Here is a 20,669-nt window from a genome sequence, read left to right as displayed (position 1 = left end):
AAGTAATCATCCGTCCAATAATAAAGACTCAATTGCAATTAGTCAAATTACTGACCCATAGCCAATCTACCCTTTATCGCTAAATTAATAGAAAAGGTTGTTTTCAATCATGTAAGCAACTTTGTAGAAAAAACCACATACATTACATCCTAATCAGACAGGCTTCAGATCTAATCACTCAACAGAACACTCTATGATAGGTCTTACAACCAATATCCAATACCACCTAGATCACCATAAATCTGTCCTCCTGATCTCACTTGATCTATCTGCTGCATTTGATACCATTGACCATCATTTACTCATCAAGAGACTGTCTTCCATTGGCATTTCTGACCAAGTGCTAAACTGGTTTAAAATATATTTTCAAGATAGGTCAGCCAAAGCTATTTTCAACAATTCATCATCAAACAACTATACAAACTCTTATGGCATCCCTCAAGGCTCAATCTTGTCCCCTCTTTTATTTAATATTTTCTTGTCGCCACTCCTCACTTTAAGTCAATCCATTGGATTCTCCTCTTTTGCCCATGCAGATGACATCCAGCTTTTGTATCCATTAAATATAGCTGATTCCAATGAGATAATAAATATAAATAATAAGTTAAAAACAAATAAGTCAATGGCTTAAAGACAACATGTTGTCCCTGAACGCAACCAAATCTTCAATAATGATTTTTCCATGGAAATAGGATCTTACATTCTCATCACAAATACTCTTAGACAATTTCCCATTACAAAAATTAACAACGACGAAAATACTAGGAGTATTATTAGACCAAGAACTTTCTTTTCATGATCAGATTAGTTCCATAGTTAAAAACTGTTTCTATAAGCTACGTCTCATTAGATCTGTATCCAAAGTCTTAAAACCAGAAACTCTTAATATTCTAATTCATTCTTTGGCTATTTCTAGGCTGAATTACTGCAATACATTGTAACATGGCATAACTCAGAAAGAAATAAGAAGGCTACAAATTATATAAAATACAGGAATAAAAATTATTACTAACTCCAAAAAATATGATCATGTCACACCTCTTCTACGAAAAGCACACTGGTTACCAATTTCACACAGAATAATTTATAAAATTGCACTGATAACCTTCAAAATCCAACAAACCAACACACCAATATTTCTACATCATTTTTTGATACCATACTCTTCAGCCAGGTCTCTAAGATCAATAGAACTGCAGTTGCTGACTATCCCTTCTTTAAAAATAATAGGTACCAGAAGAGCTACAATTTTTTCAGTCATAGCACCCCAGCTTTGGAACAATTTACCAATCTATTTATATGGAGAAACCTCATTAGAAAAATTTAAAAGCACATAAAAATGCTACCTGTACAAAGACGCATTTGAGTCATAGATAGGATAATTCATCTATCATTAATCCTAGGCTCAAATATCTAATTTTAACCAGACCTTATGTATAGATCACAACCTCCCCCAACCTCTTTTTGGCTTAGCCATATTTATAAAACATTCTTCATTACCCTCCTTATGATGTTTTTTCGTTAAACGTATTTTTACTTTCCTTAACGATTGTAGTTCACCCCTCTTCCCTTATGTATTGCTAATTACTTGTGTACATACATTGTATGTTTACTTGTACAAATTGTTTTATTTTGTTCCCAATTTTTTTATTGTCATACGCATTGAAGAATTTGATATTGCGTGTACAACAAACTTTTAATAAACTTGAAACTTGAACTTAACATATACAGACAGATTGTTCACACTCTCCAAGGTAGGGAGAATGAGAGGGCACTCTTTAAAGCTGAAAGGGGATAGATTCCGTACAAACGTACGGAAGTAGTTCTTCACCCAGAGAGTGGTAGAAAACTAGAACGCTCTTCCGGAATCTGTTATAGAGGAAAACACCCTCCAGGGATTCAAGACAAAGTTGGACAAGTTCCTGCTAAACTGGAACGTAAGCAGGTGAGGCTGGACTCATTTAGAGCACTGGTCTTTGACCTGGGGGCTGCCACGTGAGCGGACTGCTGGGCACGATGGACCACTGGTCTGACCCAGCAGTGGCAATTCTTATGTTCTCCCGTCCCCTCCTCACACAAACTGCGGCACATGGTACATGTTCATTCCTCCACTGGTAGTCCAGCAAAATCCACACATGAATTACATTACATTACATTAGTGATTTCTATTCTGCCTTTACCTTGCGGTTCAAGGCGGATTACATATGAATTGCTATGATCTTAAGAAGTACATATTGAAGAGATATGAAGAAGTATTTAGGAATAGATTGAACATTATCTAAATTGCTAAGGGGTAGTTGGTAGTGTAGGCTGGATTTAGAACATTATTGGTTGTATTATATTGGTTTTATGTATTTTTTGAAGTGTAGGGTATTTGTTTCTTTTTTGAAGGTTTTGTAGTCTGTGGTTGAAATCAGCAGGTTGGTGAGTTGTCGGTCCAGTTTTGCTGCTCTGGTGGCCAGTAGGCTGTCATACATTTTTCTTCGTTTTACATTGTTGGTTGGTGGATGTGCGAATATTGTGTGGGTTCTTTTATGTCTGTTTGAGGTGGAATGAGTTAGTCGATTGTTCCAATAGGTAGGGCTGTTTCCGTTTATAGCTTTGAATAGTAGGCAATGGAATTTGAAGTGTACTCTGGCTTGAATAGGTAGCCAGTGTGAGTTGTGGTATGCCTCTGTGATGTGGTCATATTTTCTCAACGAATAGATAAGTCTTAGGGCTGTATTTTGTATTGTTTGAAGTTGTTTTATCATTGGGATTAGGGACTGAGGAGTCCATCCCTGATGATTTATTGCATAATCGAGGGGTTATGAGGCAGAAAAAAAGTTGAAATAAAAGATCAGTAAAATCCAAGATGACCACTGTCAGTAAATTTGTGCCAAAAATGGCCCATGGAGACGATTTGAAAAAATTAAATTGCTGAAAAAGGGGTTTTTGAGGTGAAACTCACAAATCCTACCCCCAGAAACTGATAAAAAAACCCACAATTTTCCAATAGTAAACAATGGAACTGTACTCACAGTCTCCAAGGTGGCAGCCTGTCAGGTCTGTCTGTGCAGCTGAAGAGAAGAGAAAGGAATTTCTGCCTCATATTTTCTCCAAACAGTCCAATCTTCGGGCTGCCAGTTGGATGAGCCCCGACTGAAACCTCTGCCCTCTCGGAACCTTGATACGCAACCGGGGATGGGAAAACGCAGCCTGTGCCCTGAATCCCCAAGAGCTCTTACTCAGGATGCAATTATTTACTCAGGATGCAATTTTCTATACCGTTCTTCCAAGGGAGCTCAGAATGGTTTACGTGCATGCACTTAAGCCTCAACAGGGTTAGAAGGCAAGCTTGCTCCAAGAGGGATGGACTCCGAGCTCAGATGGTTGTACACAGGAGGCTGGCTCCAAAGGCCCACCCGAAGCTTGCCCTGTAAAGCTGCAGTCCAGCTCTGCGGGACTGGTTCCTTTCCCAGACAGAGAACACCTGAATAAGGGGTCTCAAGGCACCGAAGCCACAGAAAAGAACAAACCTTTGTTGAAAAAAAAAAAGAATAAAATAAGCAGAACAGATCACAACCCCTTCTGCACGGTTCACTTGCAGAAAGAAAAAACTGTAGGGGACTCTGTGTTCCTCTGCTAAGTAGAAGGAGCAGAAAACAATGTATGGCTTTCTGCAAGACCCGGTTTGCAGGTTCAGATGAAACACCTATCGTACTGACTCCCGAGTGGATGTAACCAAATCTTTCTCGTATATATTCATTGTGAATATCTTAAAATAAAAAAAACGATTGGCTAAGTGTTTCCCAAGGACGGGATGGATAACCCCTGCTTTAATATACCTTATTAGATATAAATATATTTTTCTGAGAATCTGGAAAAAGGACCCGTCGAGTCATCATGTAGATAAAATATTAGTAATTTCATGCCCAATGACTACAAACCAAAGATCCTCCGGTTGTGAAAAATGTCAACTGGCATTACACAATCAATATAAAAAGAAAAATTAAAACTTAAACACACTACATGTTAAAAAGGTATATAGATGTTTACAAAACTGAAATTAACTAATGCCAGGTGTCATCATTCAATAAATTCAGACAGACAATGAAAGCATACAGGCACAGTGTCAACATGCAAATGGTTTAATGGTTATTTCCATCTTATATTGAGATCAGAGCAAGATGAAGGTAAAACTTCTGTATACTAATCTGTTAGTCCATCAGCAAGATATCTGGTTTGGACTCAACCTGTGTTTATATTACTACTGGTATATTGGTTAGTGTGGAGTTTTTTTCTGATGCATGATAATATTTTTTGCCCCTACCCTTATATTACTTTGGTAATGGGAGGGAGCAGTTATATCTGGGCCTTTGGAGAAAAAAAGACTCGGATATAACTGCTCCCTCCCATTACCAAAGTAGGGAGGGAGCAGTTATATCCGAGTCATTTTCTCCACACCTTTGTTTAACTGATCTCCCGGTTGCAGATTATCCCAGTTAGTTACTCTGAAGTTTTGTGATTTATCTGAAAAACTTCCAACATGGTTAGTCTTCATATTGGATTGGAAAAGAAATGTACCAAGAAACCACAAGTACTTGATTTATCAAAAAATATATAGATTGAATAACAGAATGACTCAACCCATTTTTGCTCATATTATTATTTTCATCCTAGCTTTCTAAAATAATTTTGGAACAATGAGCAAAAATGAGTTAAAAATGACAGGTCTATAAAAGTATGCCTTCTAAAGTGTATTACTAAATAACTTGTGGCTTGCTTATTTAGTCTTGGTTCTCTACTTCATTAAATTAGCTTTTACTTCTAAATTTCCTTTTATTTGTCTCAGTTTACACATAATTGCACAAACACACATTTTCCCCCTTTTTCCCTGCTTGCTATGTGTAATATAACCATGGACTCAATTAACTAAAATTCTGGGTGTAGCAATTTTTAAGTGGACAGGAATCCATTCACTTCCTCATGGGATTACTTTGGTACAAAAAGGGTGGTAAATGTACATAGCCAAGTCATGGTAACAAAAACATTAAAAAGGTACCTCTCTCAACCCCAAATCAAGATCACTTTTGATGTATTACATTTTATCAGATTTGAAAAAATATTTGACACAAAGTAGATCATTCAGCGGCATAGTAGAAACACACAAATCACCAAATCACAATGACCAATGATAACAGAAAATGAAATTTATCAACAGGAAAGTTAAGCGCAGGTGATGAAACAAGATGGACAAGCAGAAAGCAAGACTTACAGAGAGTCAGATTCTTCAGGGTGCAGGTAATATCTGATACAAGGTTCAGATGCTGCTGGAACTGAAACCATTGAGTCAACTGGAGCAGCTGCATTGGCCGAGTTCCCCATGAAACTTCTTTTGGTTGCATTAGAAATTGGTACTGGTGGGCGGCTGCTTTTCTGTTGTAATACTGCTTTAGCTGCACAAACATTCATGGTTAAAAACTTGTTATTGCCGGGTGAACTAAACTACACCAACACAAATTGAGTCAGAACATTAGATATATGATATGATTGGTTGTGATCTCATTAAATTCATCAATTACAAATGCCATTCAATTTTTGTACACTCAGTGGTTATTAACAAAAAAGGCATGCGATAGATATTGCATAATGCCACTGAACTTAAATATGATTAGAGATTACAACTTTTAAATACTGCAGTTCTCAGTAATGCTGCTTAAGGCCAATACCAAAAGCTGAAATACAAAGAAACCCTACTAAAATGCGCTTCTCAGTAGCGTTCCCTCTAAGCTGCGCACGTGTGTGCATACATCATTATGCCACGAAGTGCATGCCATTGTTCGGCAGCAGACAACTAGGCCAGATGCATTGCACCAGCACTCCTTCCAGGCTTGCACAACACAGCAAAGACCTCTAGATCCTTTTGGGAGCACAATTTTGGCTAGGAAAGGAATTAAAGGAGTAAAGAATTTCAGCCTTTCTTTAGCTTTTAAATTTTCCCAATTATAGAATGAACTTCCTTTCATTTTGAAGTGTCCCAGTTCCTTCCAATTTTTCCGTAAATCTTTGAAAACTTTTCTATTTGCTAAACACTTTGAAAATTCATCTCTAAGTATTTTAGCATTTTTATTAATTTACTGTTAACCGTGTCGAGCTTCACCTGGTTGAAGACCCAGTATATAAAGCTAAGTTTTAGTTTAGTTTAGAAATCATACAAGGGCAGTTCATTTGCATTGCACCACTGCTCCACCCAGGCCCTGGAGCAAAGGGATCTTAAAATGCCATTATTGTCCCACACAATTTGTAGTGCACCTCCAGACCCTTTTTGGCACACGTTTGGCTTGCTGCGAGGAACACCAATCTGGGAGGTGCAGTTTTGGCTTGCTGCAAAGGATATCATAAAAAAATGTTAAAACAAACAAACGATGACAAATTTGGTGCTCTCACATGTTTACTCTTCATGGAACAGTTGATAGAACAAATCACAGTTTTCCATCCTGATCAATAGGTTTTCGGAAACATTGTACAGAAACCACTTTATTAGGGAGTAGTGATGTTTATAAAATTCAACTTTGATCAAGACAAACTTGTTATTTTGATTTCACTGGATCGCTCTTCAGTCTTTAGTCCTTCTCTTTTACTTTTTTAGTTCAGTGCTCTGCTTTTTCAGCAAAATCAGTTTAGGCAATAGTATAGCTATTAGAGTCTCTGTTAGGGATTTTATATAAAAAGTGTTTTAGTCTAGATTAGTATTTTTGGTTGCATTTCAGAGCATAGGATAAAATCAGATTAGGGCACAGATAATAGATGAGGAAAGTCTTTGTTTAGTGTTTAACATTAGTTTAAAATACAGCTAGAAAAAGTAGCACTACAGAGCATGTTTTTTACAAAGGTCTTTTCAGTTAGGCAGTTAGGGCCAGATTCTCAAAACTTGTTAGTAAAATCTGGCATGTCGATGTAGTGGCCATAGTGGGAGCGATTTTTATTTTACGGACGATTCTCAGCATGATAGTTTGCAAATTTTATGCATGCTATTTGTGTGGAGAATCGCCAGTAAAGAGCAGAAGGAACTGTGCCTGGCGCTTGCTCAGAAGAGCAATTGCTAAGCACAGCTACTCTCTTCTAGTGCTGCCCGATTCGAATCGGTTCACCGATTCACTTCGGGTGAATCGATTTGAATCGGTTCAAAACAAAAAACAGCTTCCCGATTCGCCTGACCCTCTCCCCTCGCCCCCTAAAGCAGGAGCGGCAGCTTCCGCACCTGCTTTAGAAGGCTAGGGGGGAGGGTCAGTCGGGAAGTGCTGCTGTCGGCTTCCCCCCTCCCCTTCCCCAGTGTTCGGCTTCTGGTTCCCACCACCTCGGCCTTCCGCTCCCCCTCCGGCCTCCCCACACTGTTTACCTTCCAGCCGGAACAGCCTGCAAACAAGATCACGGTGTTAGAGATCTTAGTACCGCTTCGGAGCTGGTTCCTCCATCGCGGTCCCGCCCCTCCTCTGACATCAAGAGGTGGGGTGGGACTGTGACGGAGGAACTAGCTCCGAAGCGGTACTAAGATCGCTAACACCGTGATCTTATTTGCAGGCTGTTCCATCTGGAAGGTAAACAATGCAGGGAGGCCAGGGGGGTGGAAGCTGGATGCCGGGGAGGAGTGAGCAGTCCTTTGGGGTGGGACAGGCAGGCAGGCCTACAAAGGGAGGTAGACAGGCCTTCAGTGGTGGGATAGGCTTTCAAGTGGGGACAAGCCTTCAAGAGGGGGAGGCAGATCTTCAAGGGGGGGGACAGGCCTTTAGGGGGGACAAGCAGGCCTTCAGGGATGGGATAGGTCTTCAAGGGTGGGGGCAGGCAGGCCTTCAAGGGTGGGCTGCAGACCTTTAAGGGGGGGACAAGCCTTCAAGGGGGGAACAGGCCTTCAGGGATGGTAGCACAGGCCTTTAGGGTGGGGTGCAGGCCTTCAAGGGGGGACAGACCTTCAGAGGAGGGGGGCCCTGGTATAGAAGTACATGGAGGGAGGGAAGGGAGGGTTCAAAGAGATGTGCATATGCCGGAGGAAGAAATGGGTCTGAAAATAGAGGAGAGGGAGAGAGATGATGGACAATGGGATTTAGGGAGGGAAGGAACAGAAAGGTTGAGAAGTTGGACGCAAGGGATGGTGTGGAGGGGAGGATAGAGATACTGGATAGGAGGGTAGTTGGGAAAAGAAAGGGAGAAATGGTGGACCCTGGGGTGGTGGGGAAGGAAGGAGAGATGCTGGATGAAAAGGTAGTTAAGAAAAGGTGGATCTGTGGAAGGAGACGAAAAAAAGGAAAGATGCCAGACCTCCAGGGGAGGGAAGAGAAACGGAAGGGGACGACAGAGATGGAAGATGGATGGTTAGCAGGGAGACCGAAGAAAGAAGGAGAACCTGGCAAGCAAGTTATCAGAAGACAACCAGAGCCTGAGACCAACAAAATTTGAATAATGACCAGACAACAAAAGGTAGAAAAACTAATTTTATTTTCTGTTTTGTGATTACAATATGTCAGATTTGAAATGTGTATCCTACCACAGCTGGTGTTAGACCGCAAACGTGAGCTAGGATTTAACAGAGAGAGGAAAAGTCTTTTTTGTTTGTTTATTTTGTTTACACCACAGTGTGGTTACGAGAAGGCAAAGGGGGTGAAGAGGCTGTAAAATAAACCCACAAGGATGTTTGAAAAAACAAACAAACACCTAATTGGGCAGGAAAATCGAATCAAAAAAACAATTCAATAGGCTGAATCGAATCAAAACTTTTTTTCCTGAATCGAGCAGCACTACTCCTTTCTATCATAGCTTTTCTCCCTGCACTGATCAACTGAGCCGCAGATCTTCCTCAGTCCTGCCGACTCAGCTGATTGACCGACAGGGAAAGTAGCAGAGGGAAATGTTCTCCCCTCCCATGACACCATGGGATGCAATGTCCTCTCTCACTGAGGATGTGTCTCTAGGAGCTTCTGCCCAGGAGGGAAGGGTTAGGATAGCCATTTTAGTGGGTATGTAGACAGCTGGGTGGGTGGTGTACTTGAGGATCGTTTGTGCCCGATTCAAAGTTGACAAACCTCATATGTCACCTAGAAAAAAATTTAGACAGTGCTGGGAACGAACCTACTGTTTAGTACATGTGGGTACCAATGACATAGGGAAGTGTGGTAGGGAGGTTCTGGAAGCCAAATTTTGGCTCTTAGGTAGAAAGTTAAAATCCAGCATCTCCAGGGTAGCATTTTCAAAAGTGCTCCCTATTCCACACACAGGATCCAAGAGACAGGCAGCGCTCCAGAGTCTCAATGTGTGGATGAAGTGAGGGAGGAGGATTTTAGATTTGTTAGGAACTGGGCAACATACTGGGGAAGGGGGAGCCTATTTCACAAAGATGGTCTCCACCTTAACCAGGATGGAACCCGGCTGCTGGCGTCAACATTTAAAAAAGAGATAAGAGCAGCTTTTAAACTAGATACTGGGGGGAAGGCAGACAGTCTCTCAAAAGAGAATGGTTCGGAACATGGTATCTTTAAAAGATATCATCATAAAAGGGAAGAAAGAACATTCTGATAGCGAGATTGCAATACAGGCTACAGTAGAGCAGGTTTCCTTAAATATAGAGCAGGCTGATTTTTAGATTGCAAATTATGCCAACTACTGAACAAATTGTACACAGATATGATAAACATGTTTGAAATGTCTGTATGCAAATGACAGAAGCCTAATTTAGAGCAGGGGCAGGACGTAGCAGAAAGAACGTGCCGCTGAGGACCACGGGCAGCTGCAGGGATCGCTATAACACCAGCGAGCCTGCAAGCTGCTCTATTAGCATAAAGGAGGTAAGAGTGGGGAAGCTGGGGGAGGCAAGAGCGGGCAAGCTGGGGGAGGCCTTTCTGACCGACCCTTCCCCCTCAAACAGGAACAGCAGCGGATGGCCAGCAAGAGGCAGCGCTGCAGCTCCTGCTTTAGAAAGGTACGGGGGAAGGGTCGGCCATTGAATCGGGAGGCCGATTTTTAAAATAATTGAATCGTGAATCGGGTAGCACTGCTCTCGACTCACTCTCGCAGCACATTACAGTCACATCGTCACTTTCACATTCTCTGCAGTGGTGGATGAACTCTTCCAATCTTTCCAGAGGGTTGTTGTTCCACACTCCGGACTCATCAACATATGCTTGGGAAGCTCATCTGGACAGGCTTCATACTCAGGGCCACTGGTCTCCCCAAGAACAGCTGTATCATATCAATCTTTTGGAACTCTAGAGTGATTTACTACGCTCTCAAAGCTTTTCAGCATCTTCTAGCTTCGGGGTGCCCAATAGGTCGATCGCAATCGACCGGTAGATCGCCAAGGCAAAGTGAGTTAAAGGCGGAGCCCATCCCAGGCTCCATGATAGACTCACTTTGCCTTGGCGATCTACCGGGCTGATCAGCCTTCCTCTCCCCGATGTCAATTCTGCCATTGGAGAGGAAGTACGGGCCAGCCAATCGTTGCCTGGCTGGACCAGAACTTCTTCTCCGACGGCAGAATTGATGTCGGGGAGAGGAATGCTGGTTGGCCCAACGCAGGAAGAGCTTGTGGCGGCGGCGGCTTTGGGGGCCTGTTACCCAATAGCTGCGGCGGCTTGGGGGCCTGTTCTCCGATGGTAGCGGCAATGGCTTGGGGGAGGGCAGGGAGAAAGAAAGAAAGGGGGCAGGCAGGGAGACAGAAGGAAAGAAGGGAAACAGAAAAAATAAAGGGGTCATGAAGATAGAAAAAAGAAAGGGAGGCAGGAAGAAAGAAAGGGCAGGGAGAGAGGAAGAAAAAGTTGGGGGAAGGAATGAGGTCTGGAAGAGAGGAAGCATACAGGCTGAGAGAAGGGAAGAAAGATTGGATGACTAGAAGAAGAAAGTGCAACCAGAGACTCATGAAATCACCAGACAACAAAGGTAGGAAAAATTATTTTATTTTCAATTTAGTGATCAAAATGTGTCTGAATTTATATCTGCTGTCTATATTTTGCACTTCTAAAATAAGTCTGACAGGCTGAGAAAGGTGAAGATGAGCTGAAGTCAGCCCAAGAGGTACCAAGCTGTCAGGTGTAAAGTTTGAAGATTGGGATGCAGAAGTGATCCGCGACTCTGCGTGAGAAGAGAGGGAAAAATTTGGAGTGGCACTGGTTCCTTGATATTGAGTTGAAGTAGAAGGGAGAACAAAGATTGTCTGGGCCACCAAGGACCTATAAGAATCATAAAAGGGAAGAAAGAACATTCTGATAGAGAGATTGCAATACAGGCCAGGGTCCACTGAAAAATCCTGAGGTGAAGTCTGGCAAAAGGAGTCACATGTACTGTAGAGGCCATATGGCCCAGAAGAACCATCATGTGTCTCACCGAGATGGACGGGCGAGAGGACACTGAATGACAGAGATGGAGAACAGCTTCCAGACGTTGCGGAGGGAGGAACGCTCCGAGTTGTACAGTATCCAGAACAGCTCCGATGAAGGGAAAAGTCTGGGAGAATTGTAGATGGGATTTTGGAAAGTTGATCTCGAACCCCAGACTCTGCAGGAACCAGATAGTCCGCTGGGTCGCTAGGACGACTCCCTGAGACGTGGAATCCTTTATGAGCCAGTCGTCCAGGTAGGGAAACACCTGAAGACCATGGTTCCTGAGCACTGCGGCCACCACAACCAGACACTTGGTGAAGACTCTGGGTGACGATGCCAGACCGAAAGGGAGCACTCGGTATTGAAGATGCAGATGTCCCACCTGAAATCTGAGGTATTGCCGGGAGGCCGGATGAATGGGAATGTGAGTGTAGGCCTCCTTGAGGTCCAGAGAGCATAACCAGTCGTTCTGCTCGAGGAGAGGATACAGAGATGCCAGGGTCAGCATGCAAAATTTTTCTTTGACCAGATATTTGTTGAGCACCCTGAGATCCAAAATAGGACGCAGATCGCCCGTCTTCTTCAGAACAAGGAAGTACCGGGAGTAAAAAACCTTGTTCTGTTGAGCCAAAGGAACCGGCTCGACAGCCCGGAGCTGGAGCAAAGCCTGAGCTTCCTGAAGAAGAAGGGCGGTCTGGGCAGAGGAGGATGTTCCGGAGGAACTTGATGGAACTGAAGTGAGTATCCCTCCCTTACGATGGAAAGGACCCAGAGGTCGGTGGTAATAGTCGTCCATCGATGGTAAAAATGATGGAGACGACATCCAATAGGGGGAAAAACGGGAAAAGGCAGAACGATGGACGTTATGCTCTCCATGAGACAGTCAAAAAGGCTGAGGAGCCTTGGGGGCAGCAGATGGCTGAGGCTTTTGTTGCTGCTTCTGCAGATGCTGCCTCTTAACAGGCTGATGGATGGCAGGGGCCTGTTTAGGTGGGAAACGCCGCTGGTAGATCAAAGGTGGGCGTGAAGGACAAGGAGGAGCTAGCTTGGGCTTCGGACGGAGAATGGATTGGAAAGATTTCTCATGGTCCGACAGCTTCTTGGTCACCGCCTTGATGGACTCATCGAAGAGGTCAGTACCAGCACACGGGACATTAGCCAGCCTGTCCTGCAGATTGGGGTCCATGTCGATGGTCCGGAGCCACGCAAGCCGTCGCATGGCCACCGAGCAAGCAGTAGCCCGAGCAGACAACTCAAAGGCATCGTATGAGGACTGCATCAGCTGCAAATGGAGTTGGGACAATGAGGCCAGGACTTCTTGGAACTCAAAATGGGCCCGAGGATCCAAATAGGCCATGAACTTGGGAAGGACGGACAGGAAAAACTCAAAATATGTAATAAAATGAAAATTGTAGTTGAGAACTCTGGATGTCATCATAGAGTTCTGGTAAATTTGCTTGCCAAACCTGTCCATTGTCTTGCCCTCCCTTCCAGGTGGAACAGTGGCATAGACCTGGGAGGGGTGAGACCGCTTCAATGAAGACTCCACCAAAAGGAATTGATGTGAAAGCTGGGCACCATCAAATCCCTTATGATGAACCGTATGGTATCTGGCATCCAATTTGCCCGAAACAGTGCGGATGGAATAGGGAGTCTCCAGACAGCGGATAAAGGTCTGATCCAGCAGCTTATGAAGAGGAAGCTTGAGGGATTCAGCAGGAGGTTGAGGGAGATGCATTGTCTTGAGATACTACTTCAAGAATTTGGACCCAGTGTCCAGCTGAACGTCCAAATCGGCTGCCATCTGACGGAGAAAAGAAGAAAAAGACAGCTGGTCAGCCAAAGCAGGGCCTCGAGAAGGACTCAAGGACGTCGAGGCCTCCTGATCTCATGAGGACGGGGATCGTGCTGGAGAAAAAGATCCCACCGTGTCCTCGAGCTCCGGCATCGGAGGAGGCGAAGTAGATTGTGGAGAAAACTGAAGAAAAGGCTGCTTCCGATGTGGCGAGGCATGCCTGGAGGAGTGCTTCGAAGAATGCCTCGATCGATGATGCGAGCTGTGCCTCGACAAACGAGGCGAATGGGTCTTCACTGAGGCCCCCAGAGAATGGATGGGGCTGGAAACGGTGAAGCAGAGGTGGTTGACTGGAAGAACCACGAGGCACTCGCAAAGACTCGAGCCCTTGCATCGAGTGAATCGGTTCCAATGGAGACACTCGCAAAGACTCTACTCCTTGCATCGAGTGAATCGGTTCCAATGGAGACATGGGCAAAGACTCTGCTCCTTGCGATGCATGCATCGATGCCAGACCAGACAATCGCAGAGATTCTGCTCCTTGCGATGCATGCATCAATGCCAGACCAGACACTCACAGAGACTCTGCTCCCTGTAGAGAGTGTGTGTACTGCTGCGACACTGGAGGTGGCTCAACCTCACGGGATGCCTCCGCATGCCCAGGCTGGATTTGAGAGAGAAGCTTCGGCCCCATCGTGGTAAAGAGCTGAATGAATTGCTTCTCAAGTAAGGTCTGGAACGAAGCCGGCAAGGATGGATCCGCGTCTCCAAAGGGATCACCTGCACGAGCTTCGTGCTCCCTCGAGGCAGTGTGAGAGTGCTTGGACTTAGAAACCTTGGGCACTTTGAGCACTACCGTGGGAATGGGCTGCTGCGCTATCTGACCTGAAGAGACAGAGGAAGGCACCGCAGCCTGCGTCGAAGACAGAGTCAGAACAAACGAGGCCGGTTTGATGAGACTCGGAGCAGAATATGTGGAAGCCTGGGGAGCCTCGGGAGAGGCCGATGGTGAAGGGCCCTTCGAAGACGAAAGCTCCCTTGAAGACTCCATGCTGAACAGCGACTCCCACAAGATGCAACGACACTTGAAAGCACGGGCTGTAAGTATTGAGCAAGGCCGGCACGATTTCGGAAGGTGTTGAGGCCTGAGACACCAAAGACAGCGTCGATGAGGGTCCGTCAGTGAAATTGCGCGCTGACACTTGGAACACTTTTTAAAACCGGTTGCAGGCTGGGACATAGGCCGGAAAAGCTCCGCTGCAAGATCGAAGCTGCGGGGCTGCGGCCACGTAGCCTGCCCGGTCGAACGGATGGAAATTTTTATTTTTTTTATTTTTTGAAAAACAATAAAAGTACGACGAAAATCAGCCATTAAGAGAAAAAGAACCCAAAACTGTGGACTTCAGAAGGCACAAGTGAAAATACTTCACGCAGAGAGTCGTAGACGGACTTCTCGGCTCCGCGGAAAAGTAAGAACTGAGGAGATGCGCCCTGTGCTGGGCGGGAAGGCACTCACGCATGCGCGGTGCGGGCGACTCGAAACTTCGAGTTTCATCAAGCAAGACTGCTTGTGAGGCATCCACATCGGGGCTCCGTTGGATCACGTCACCCACTAGTGAGAATACCTGCCTGCTTGTCCTGGGATAATGACAAGTTGTCTCACTTATAGCCAATTTAATGATGTTAGAAGAGAGACTGTGACTTGTGTAGGCCATTTAATCAGTGGAACAGCTGGGATGGGAGTGTTCAGGAGCTCTCTAAAATTCTTATCCTCATGCTTTTAGTCATGTAGTTTACCTGTTTGGGTTCTCAATTGATTGATGAATGTGACCTTGCACTGGAGTTGAGTTGTTTTAACATTTAGATGGCCTGACCTTTCTTGATTGTGTTATTTTTAGATGTGCTATGACTGAAGTTATCATCATTCTAAAGCTATGCTGTTGACTTAAGTAGTTTCCTAGCTTACTAGGTGTCAGCCCTGAGCTGCAATGTTATGTAGCAACACTTTAGGTTTTGGTTTCTTCTACTAAATTTAAGTTTGCAGTTTGCAGAGAAAAGAAAAGAAAAACAAAACAAAACATTTTTAAGGAAGACTAACTATTACCTCAAACTCTCATTCTCATATCCACTCGGTCACCTATGAACAAAACAGACTTTTAAAGATAGGCTTTTTAACAAATGACTGAAATCATCTTACCATCTTTCATTTCTTGAATGTCCCTGGGCTGCACAAAGTCTGGCTTGACATTTTCAAACCACCAGAATAGCTCAGCAATGAACACCATAAGATTTGGCTGAAACACAAACACATTTTTCATTAGTAATCATTTTTTTTCTCATTCACCTTAAAGCCCAATATGTTTAAATGCCAAAAAAGCTCAATATGCTTAAATGTCAAAAAAGCCCAATATGTTTAAATGCAACATTCTCACCTTAAGCACTAAAGGAGAATACAGCATGTCTTCCAAGGAGAGATAGAAGCATTTGTTTAGATACTCATTAGAGAATTCTCTCAGAAGCTGAATGTTATACAGACTATCAGCAATTGAGGTAACCTCCTTCAAACAGATATCTAAAAGAGGATGTGAGAATAAATGTCATTTTGATGAATCTTTTATAGCTTTCATCAATACTAATACAGTGGTACCTTGGTTTGCGAGCATAATTCATTCCAGAAGCATGCTCGTAATCCAAAGCACTCAAGTGAGTTTCCCCATAGGAAGTAATGGAAACTCAGATGATTTGTTCCACTGACTTAATACATCTCTCCCCCTCCCCCCTGACTGGAGTCGAGGAGTCAGAGGAAATTTCAGGTACCTGGAGTAGGGAGTCGCCAAACAATGCACCGACTCCGACTCCGACTAAATTTAGATTGGAATTAAAAAAAAGCAAGTTTAAATGTCCCAATTCACAAAAAGTTATAATTAATGACTTCTCTACTGTAAGAATAAAGACCAATGCATGCAGTGCCTCACGTAACCGCAAAACGAACACGTGCTTCACTATATGGCACGCAACGCACAATTCGGAGCACCAATATTTATAAATGTATTCTCCCTTGTTGTTGTTTACAACTTATTTCCAACGTTCAACAAGATTTTCAATACCTCGTTGGTAGATATCACCTGGTGTAGACTCGAAAAATTCATCCAACCAAGCTCTCCCACCATACGCACAACATCTTTTTACGCGGATGAAGATCTTGTTTCACGCGGAGTCGGAGTCAGAAGTACAAAAAACTGAGGAGTCGGAGTCGGAGTCAGAAGTACAAAAAACTGAGGAGTCGGAGTCGGAACATTTATCTACCGACTCCACAGCCCTGCCCCTGACCCATATCCCTTCTTCTGTTTTCTTGTGGTCCAACATTTCTCCCACTGCTGTCCTCCACTTTGACTCCCCCCCACTCCCCCGAGGCCAAAGGCACTACTCACTTCCACTGCAAATCCCCTCTCCCCCGAGGCCACCGGCACTGCTCCCTCCCTTCGCGAGCGAGATCAGTGCTGCTGTCCACCTCCTCCCCATACTGAGATTCTTGGAGACTTGAGAATCTCGGAAAGGGTGAGAGCCAGAAGGCCTTGAGCATGCGCAGATGCTCAAGGCCCTGCAGCAGCCCAGCATAGAACATCAGCAGCAGGCACTTTCAGCACCGGCACACGTATGGTAGGCACAGTGCCAGTCAGTGGGGGGAGGAGGTGGACAGCTGCATTGATCTCGGTCGAGAAGGGATGGAGCAACGCCAGTGGCCTTGGGGGAGAGGGGATTTGCAGTGGAAGGGGTGGTGTGGTGGAAGCTCGTTTATCGAGTCAACACTCGTTTTGTGAGTTAGTTTGCTTGAGTGTTTTGTTCGTCTTGCAAAACACTCGCAAACCGCGTTACTCGCAAACTGTGGTTTGACTGTATTTGTAAACTATACAAGCAAATGTAGATAACATGTAGACATCTGTGTTATTACCAAATGTCACTTTTATAAATATAAAAGTGCAATGTTAAAGATGTAATTTTGCTTTAGACACCCCTCTACAAAACTTAATTTAAAAAAATACCAGTGTTTTATCACACTATATAATCATTTATAATTCTCAAATTAAATTTAAATATAAGGAAGTGTCTAGTACATTCAAAGGTTCAATACAAAATAAATTTAATTTTTATATGAGATCATCCAAAAACAATATTAAACTATAGAAATGGTGCCTTCTGAAATGTCTTCTAGAAATAAGTAGAAAGTGGTCTGTATGTATTTTAACAGAGTATTAGTATCAACACAAGAGAGGCAGTTGTGATCCACAGAGTGTAGCTGCAAACAACAATGGAGCAACGAACAATGAATCAAAGTAATAAAATAACATACACTTTTAATAAAATTGTCCAACATAGCCACATTTTGCCAATGGCAGCCTACTTCAGGGACAGTTACTAATGGGGAATCAAACACTTTTTAATTTAAACTTCTTCAATCCTTTGTTGTTCTTTCCAGCTATATTTAACAGAATGCTATTTTAACTTTTGAGAAAATTCAAGCTTTTGGTGACTATGTTGCAGAGTACAGTGATGTAGAACGGGTAAGAATGAATCGATCTTCCACCCTTTCAAAAAGTACAAAAACCAGGGGACACAATGAAATTAATGTATATGGGAATACAGTGGTACCTCGGTTTACAAGTGCACCGGTTTGCGAGTGTTTTGCAAGACTAGCAAAACATTCGCAAAATTGGTGCCTCGCAAACCGAGCTTGCCTTGATGTACGAGCGCCTTCCCCCGCGATCCGGCAAACTACCCCCCCCACGCGATCTGACACCCCCCACCCACCCGAACATTTCACTTACCCTCCATCTGGCATCCGGCACCAACGCACAGGACATGCTAGTGCCGGTGCCCAAAGATCTCGGACAGACCGGGAACTGGAAGGCCTTGAGCATGTGCAGATGCTCAAGGCCCAGCAAAAAGGACTGCAGATCTTCGGGCACCAGCACCGGCATGTCCTGTGCGTTGGTGCCGGGTGCCAGATGGAGGGTAAGCGAAGTGTTCGGGTGGGTGGGGGGTGCCGGATCACGGTGGTGGGGTGCCGAATCATGTAGGAAATGCCGGATCGTGGCAGGGGGATTCCGGATCACACGGGGGGGGGGGTCTTCTTGAGCGGGGGGAGCAATGCTGGTTCTCGGGGGGATAGAGCAATGCTGCTGGCCTCGGGGGTTGGGGGGGAATGAATCAAGCGAATTTCCCTTACTTTCTATGGGGAAACTCGCTTTGATATACGAGCAATTTGGTTTACGAGCATGCTTCTGGAACGAATTATGCTCGTAAATCAAGGTTTCATTGTACTTTTAAAACAAATAGGAGGAAATATTTTTTTACTCAAAGAATAGTTAAGCTCTGGAACTTATTGCCAGAGGAGGTGGTTACAGCAGTTAACACAGCTGGGTTTAAGAAAGATTTGGATAAGTTCCTGAAAGAAAAGTCCATAGTCTGCTATTGAGAGAGACATGGGGGAAGCCACTTCTTGCCCTGGATCGGCAGCATGGAATGTTGCTACTATGTGGGTTTTTGCCACATGACCCGGATTGGCCACTGTTGGAAACAGGATACTGTGCTAGACAGACCATTGATCTGACCCTGTATGACTATTCTTATGTTCATGGCAAAAACTGTGGTGATAGTGAATACTACCAGCAGCCCAGAATTCCACTGAAATTCATAAATGAAAAACAAAGCCATATGATGATTTTCTGTAGAATCTAAACAAAAGACTTGATCCATTTTAAAAGAAAATGTTTTTCTTCCATACCATCTAGTTTCATTTGTTCTGGACAATAGTAGTGTATCACAGCCAAAAGAGCAGCACCATCACTAACATCTTTCATAAGATCTTCAAGCAAAGGGAAATATGGCAACTGCCTGCTTGAAGGGTGGTCTCGTCGATAACGAACCTAAAGGAAGAGTTGACAATTTCAGTCAGCTTCAACACCATCTGCAATATTTTTCAAAGGAGGCTCAAAATTGATTTAGATCAATTTAACATCAATGGCAACTACTGCCTCCCAAGCCTCCACAAGAAGGAAAACTACTCACTCTGGAATCAACATAACTTTTTAGCTTCAATTAAGTATCAAATACAAAAAAACCACATCATATGATTTGGCTAGTTTTAGAAGCTAAATTTAAGAGGACAATATCTTCATAACTATCATGCAAGATTAAATTCAGTTCAATAGGTCAGGAATGAACAAAATATTTTGTCTGGTGAAATCTGGTAATGAGACAAGGGCTCTTTTACTAAGAGATGGGCTTAGTCCCATGTAAGGGAGTGCTTTCTCACACATTAAGCCCATTTTTAGCATAGCCATCAAAAAAGGTTTCTCATTTCTTGAATATATGGCCCTGTGCTAAGGGCCCCTGTGTTATGGTCATACTAACCAGCTAGTATGGTGGTTATGTCAGCGAGCTAGCTGATTAGCAAATTTACAGTCATTCTTCACTCTTGACATACCCCCTCCCCAAATTGTTTTGAAAATAATTACTACATCCTTAGCATGCGCAGATGGCAAAACACACAGAACATTTAAGCGCATCCCACGTTAGGCCATCTTTGCTGTTTCAGGCACTCATTAGTGCCTTTATACAACTTAGTCTAAAGGGCCCCTAAAAGAATTATTCAAAGAGTTAAAATCCAGTGTCAGCATTCATTAATGCTGTAAATGTAACAACGCTGTAATATGTAACTTCGCTGTAAATGTACAGTCTCTTCTATTGTTAACCGCATAGAACTTCCATGGTATTGCGGTATACAAGAATAAAGTTATTATTATTATTATTATTAACTGCTCAAATAAACGGTGGCAACGGCAGTAGAATGACTACATTAAAACACATCTTCTCTAAACAGTCAAGCTGATAAGAACGTACATATGTGGACTACAATGCCTTTCCAAGCTAACAAGATATCCAGTGTTAAGCCACTATACCCAATAAAGGCTTTAAAAATTGAATCTGATCAGTTAGCAACAAGTTTAAGAAGCCTAAATAATTTCCTTATTCGGCACTGAAGTTTCACTTTTTTTTATTGCTATATGCAATAATACTATTGTTATACCTGCTTATTTTCATCTTTACATAAGTCTTAGATGACATCTTCATGGGAAGAAATCATAATTTACACATGCAGACTGCAAACACATGTAAGTGTTTGATTATACAAGTTAAGTTCCTATTTTTTGCTATTTCCATAAATGCCAGCAATTTATACATAAGAGCTGTAGTCTAGAAAATCATACATATGTATGGAGCTAATTGAAAAGCAAAGCTCTAATAGGCTTTTTTTAACATTTTAAACTATAAAAGATTCTGGAGAGCAAAGCAAAATTACCCCCTGAATCGCAACAAACACTTTACATATGCCTCTGCATAGGTGGCATAGAAATTATTCAAAATGTGCATATATTCCTATTCAAGATCAGGAATATAATTATGCATAATTTTTTTAACTCCCCAAAACACAGCCCCTTTCTGTCTTATATATATAGAGAGGT

At 43.3% G+C, this 20,669-nt stretch overlaps 1 protein-coding gene across 4 annotated transcripts in view; it reads right to left on the bottom strand.

Annotated features, from left to right (window-relative positions):
* Positions 1-20,669, bottom strand: part of CAMSAP1 (calmodulin regulated spectrin associated protein 1) — a 170,166-nt gene that overhangs the window by 87,977 nt on the left and 61,520 nt on the right. For all 4 annotated transcript variants that reach the window (XM_033960900.1, XM_033960901.1, XM_033960899.1 and 1 more), the window contains 4 exons: positions 18,929-19,070; positions 15,576-15,715; positions 15,341-15,437; positions 5,258-5,438 (listed from right to left, as the gene is read on the bottom strand). In XM_033960900.1, the coding sequence (XP_033816791.1) occupies positions 5,258-5,438; positions 15,341-15,437; positions 15,576-15,715; positions 18,929-19,070 (560 nt within the window). The remainder of the gene's footprint in view (positions 1-5,257; positions 5,439-15,340; positions 15,438-15,575; positions 15,716-18,928; positions 19,071-20,669) is intronic.

This window comes from Geotrypetes seraphini, chromosome 10 (genome assembly GCF_902459505.1).
Source record: "Geotrypetes seraphini chromosome 10, aGeoSer1.1, whole genome shotgun sequence".
Classification (NCBI taxonomy): domain Eukaryota; kingdom Metazoa; phylum Chordata; class Amphibia; order Gymnophiona; family Dermophiidae; genus Geotrypetes; species Geotrypetes seraphini.
The sequence above is the reverse complement of the archived record's forward strand: the minus strand, read 5'-3'. Positions and strand labels throughout refer to the sequence as shown.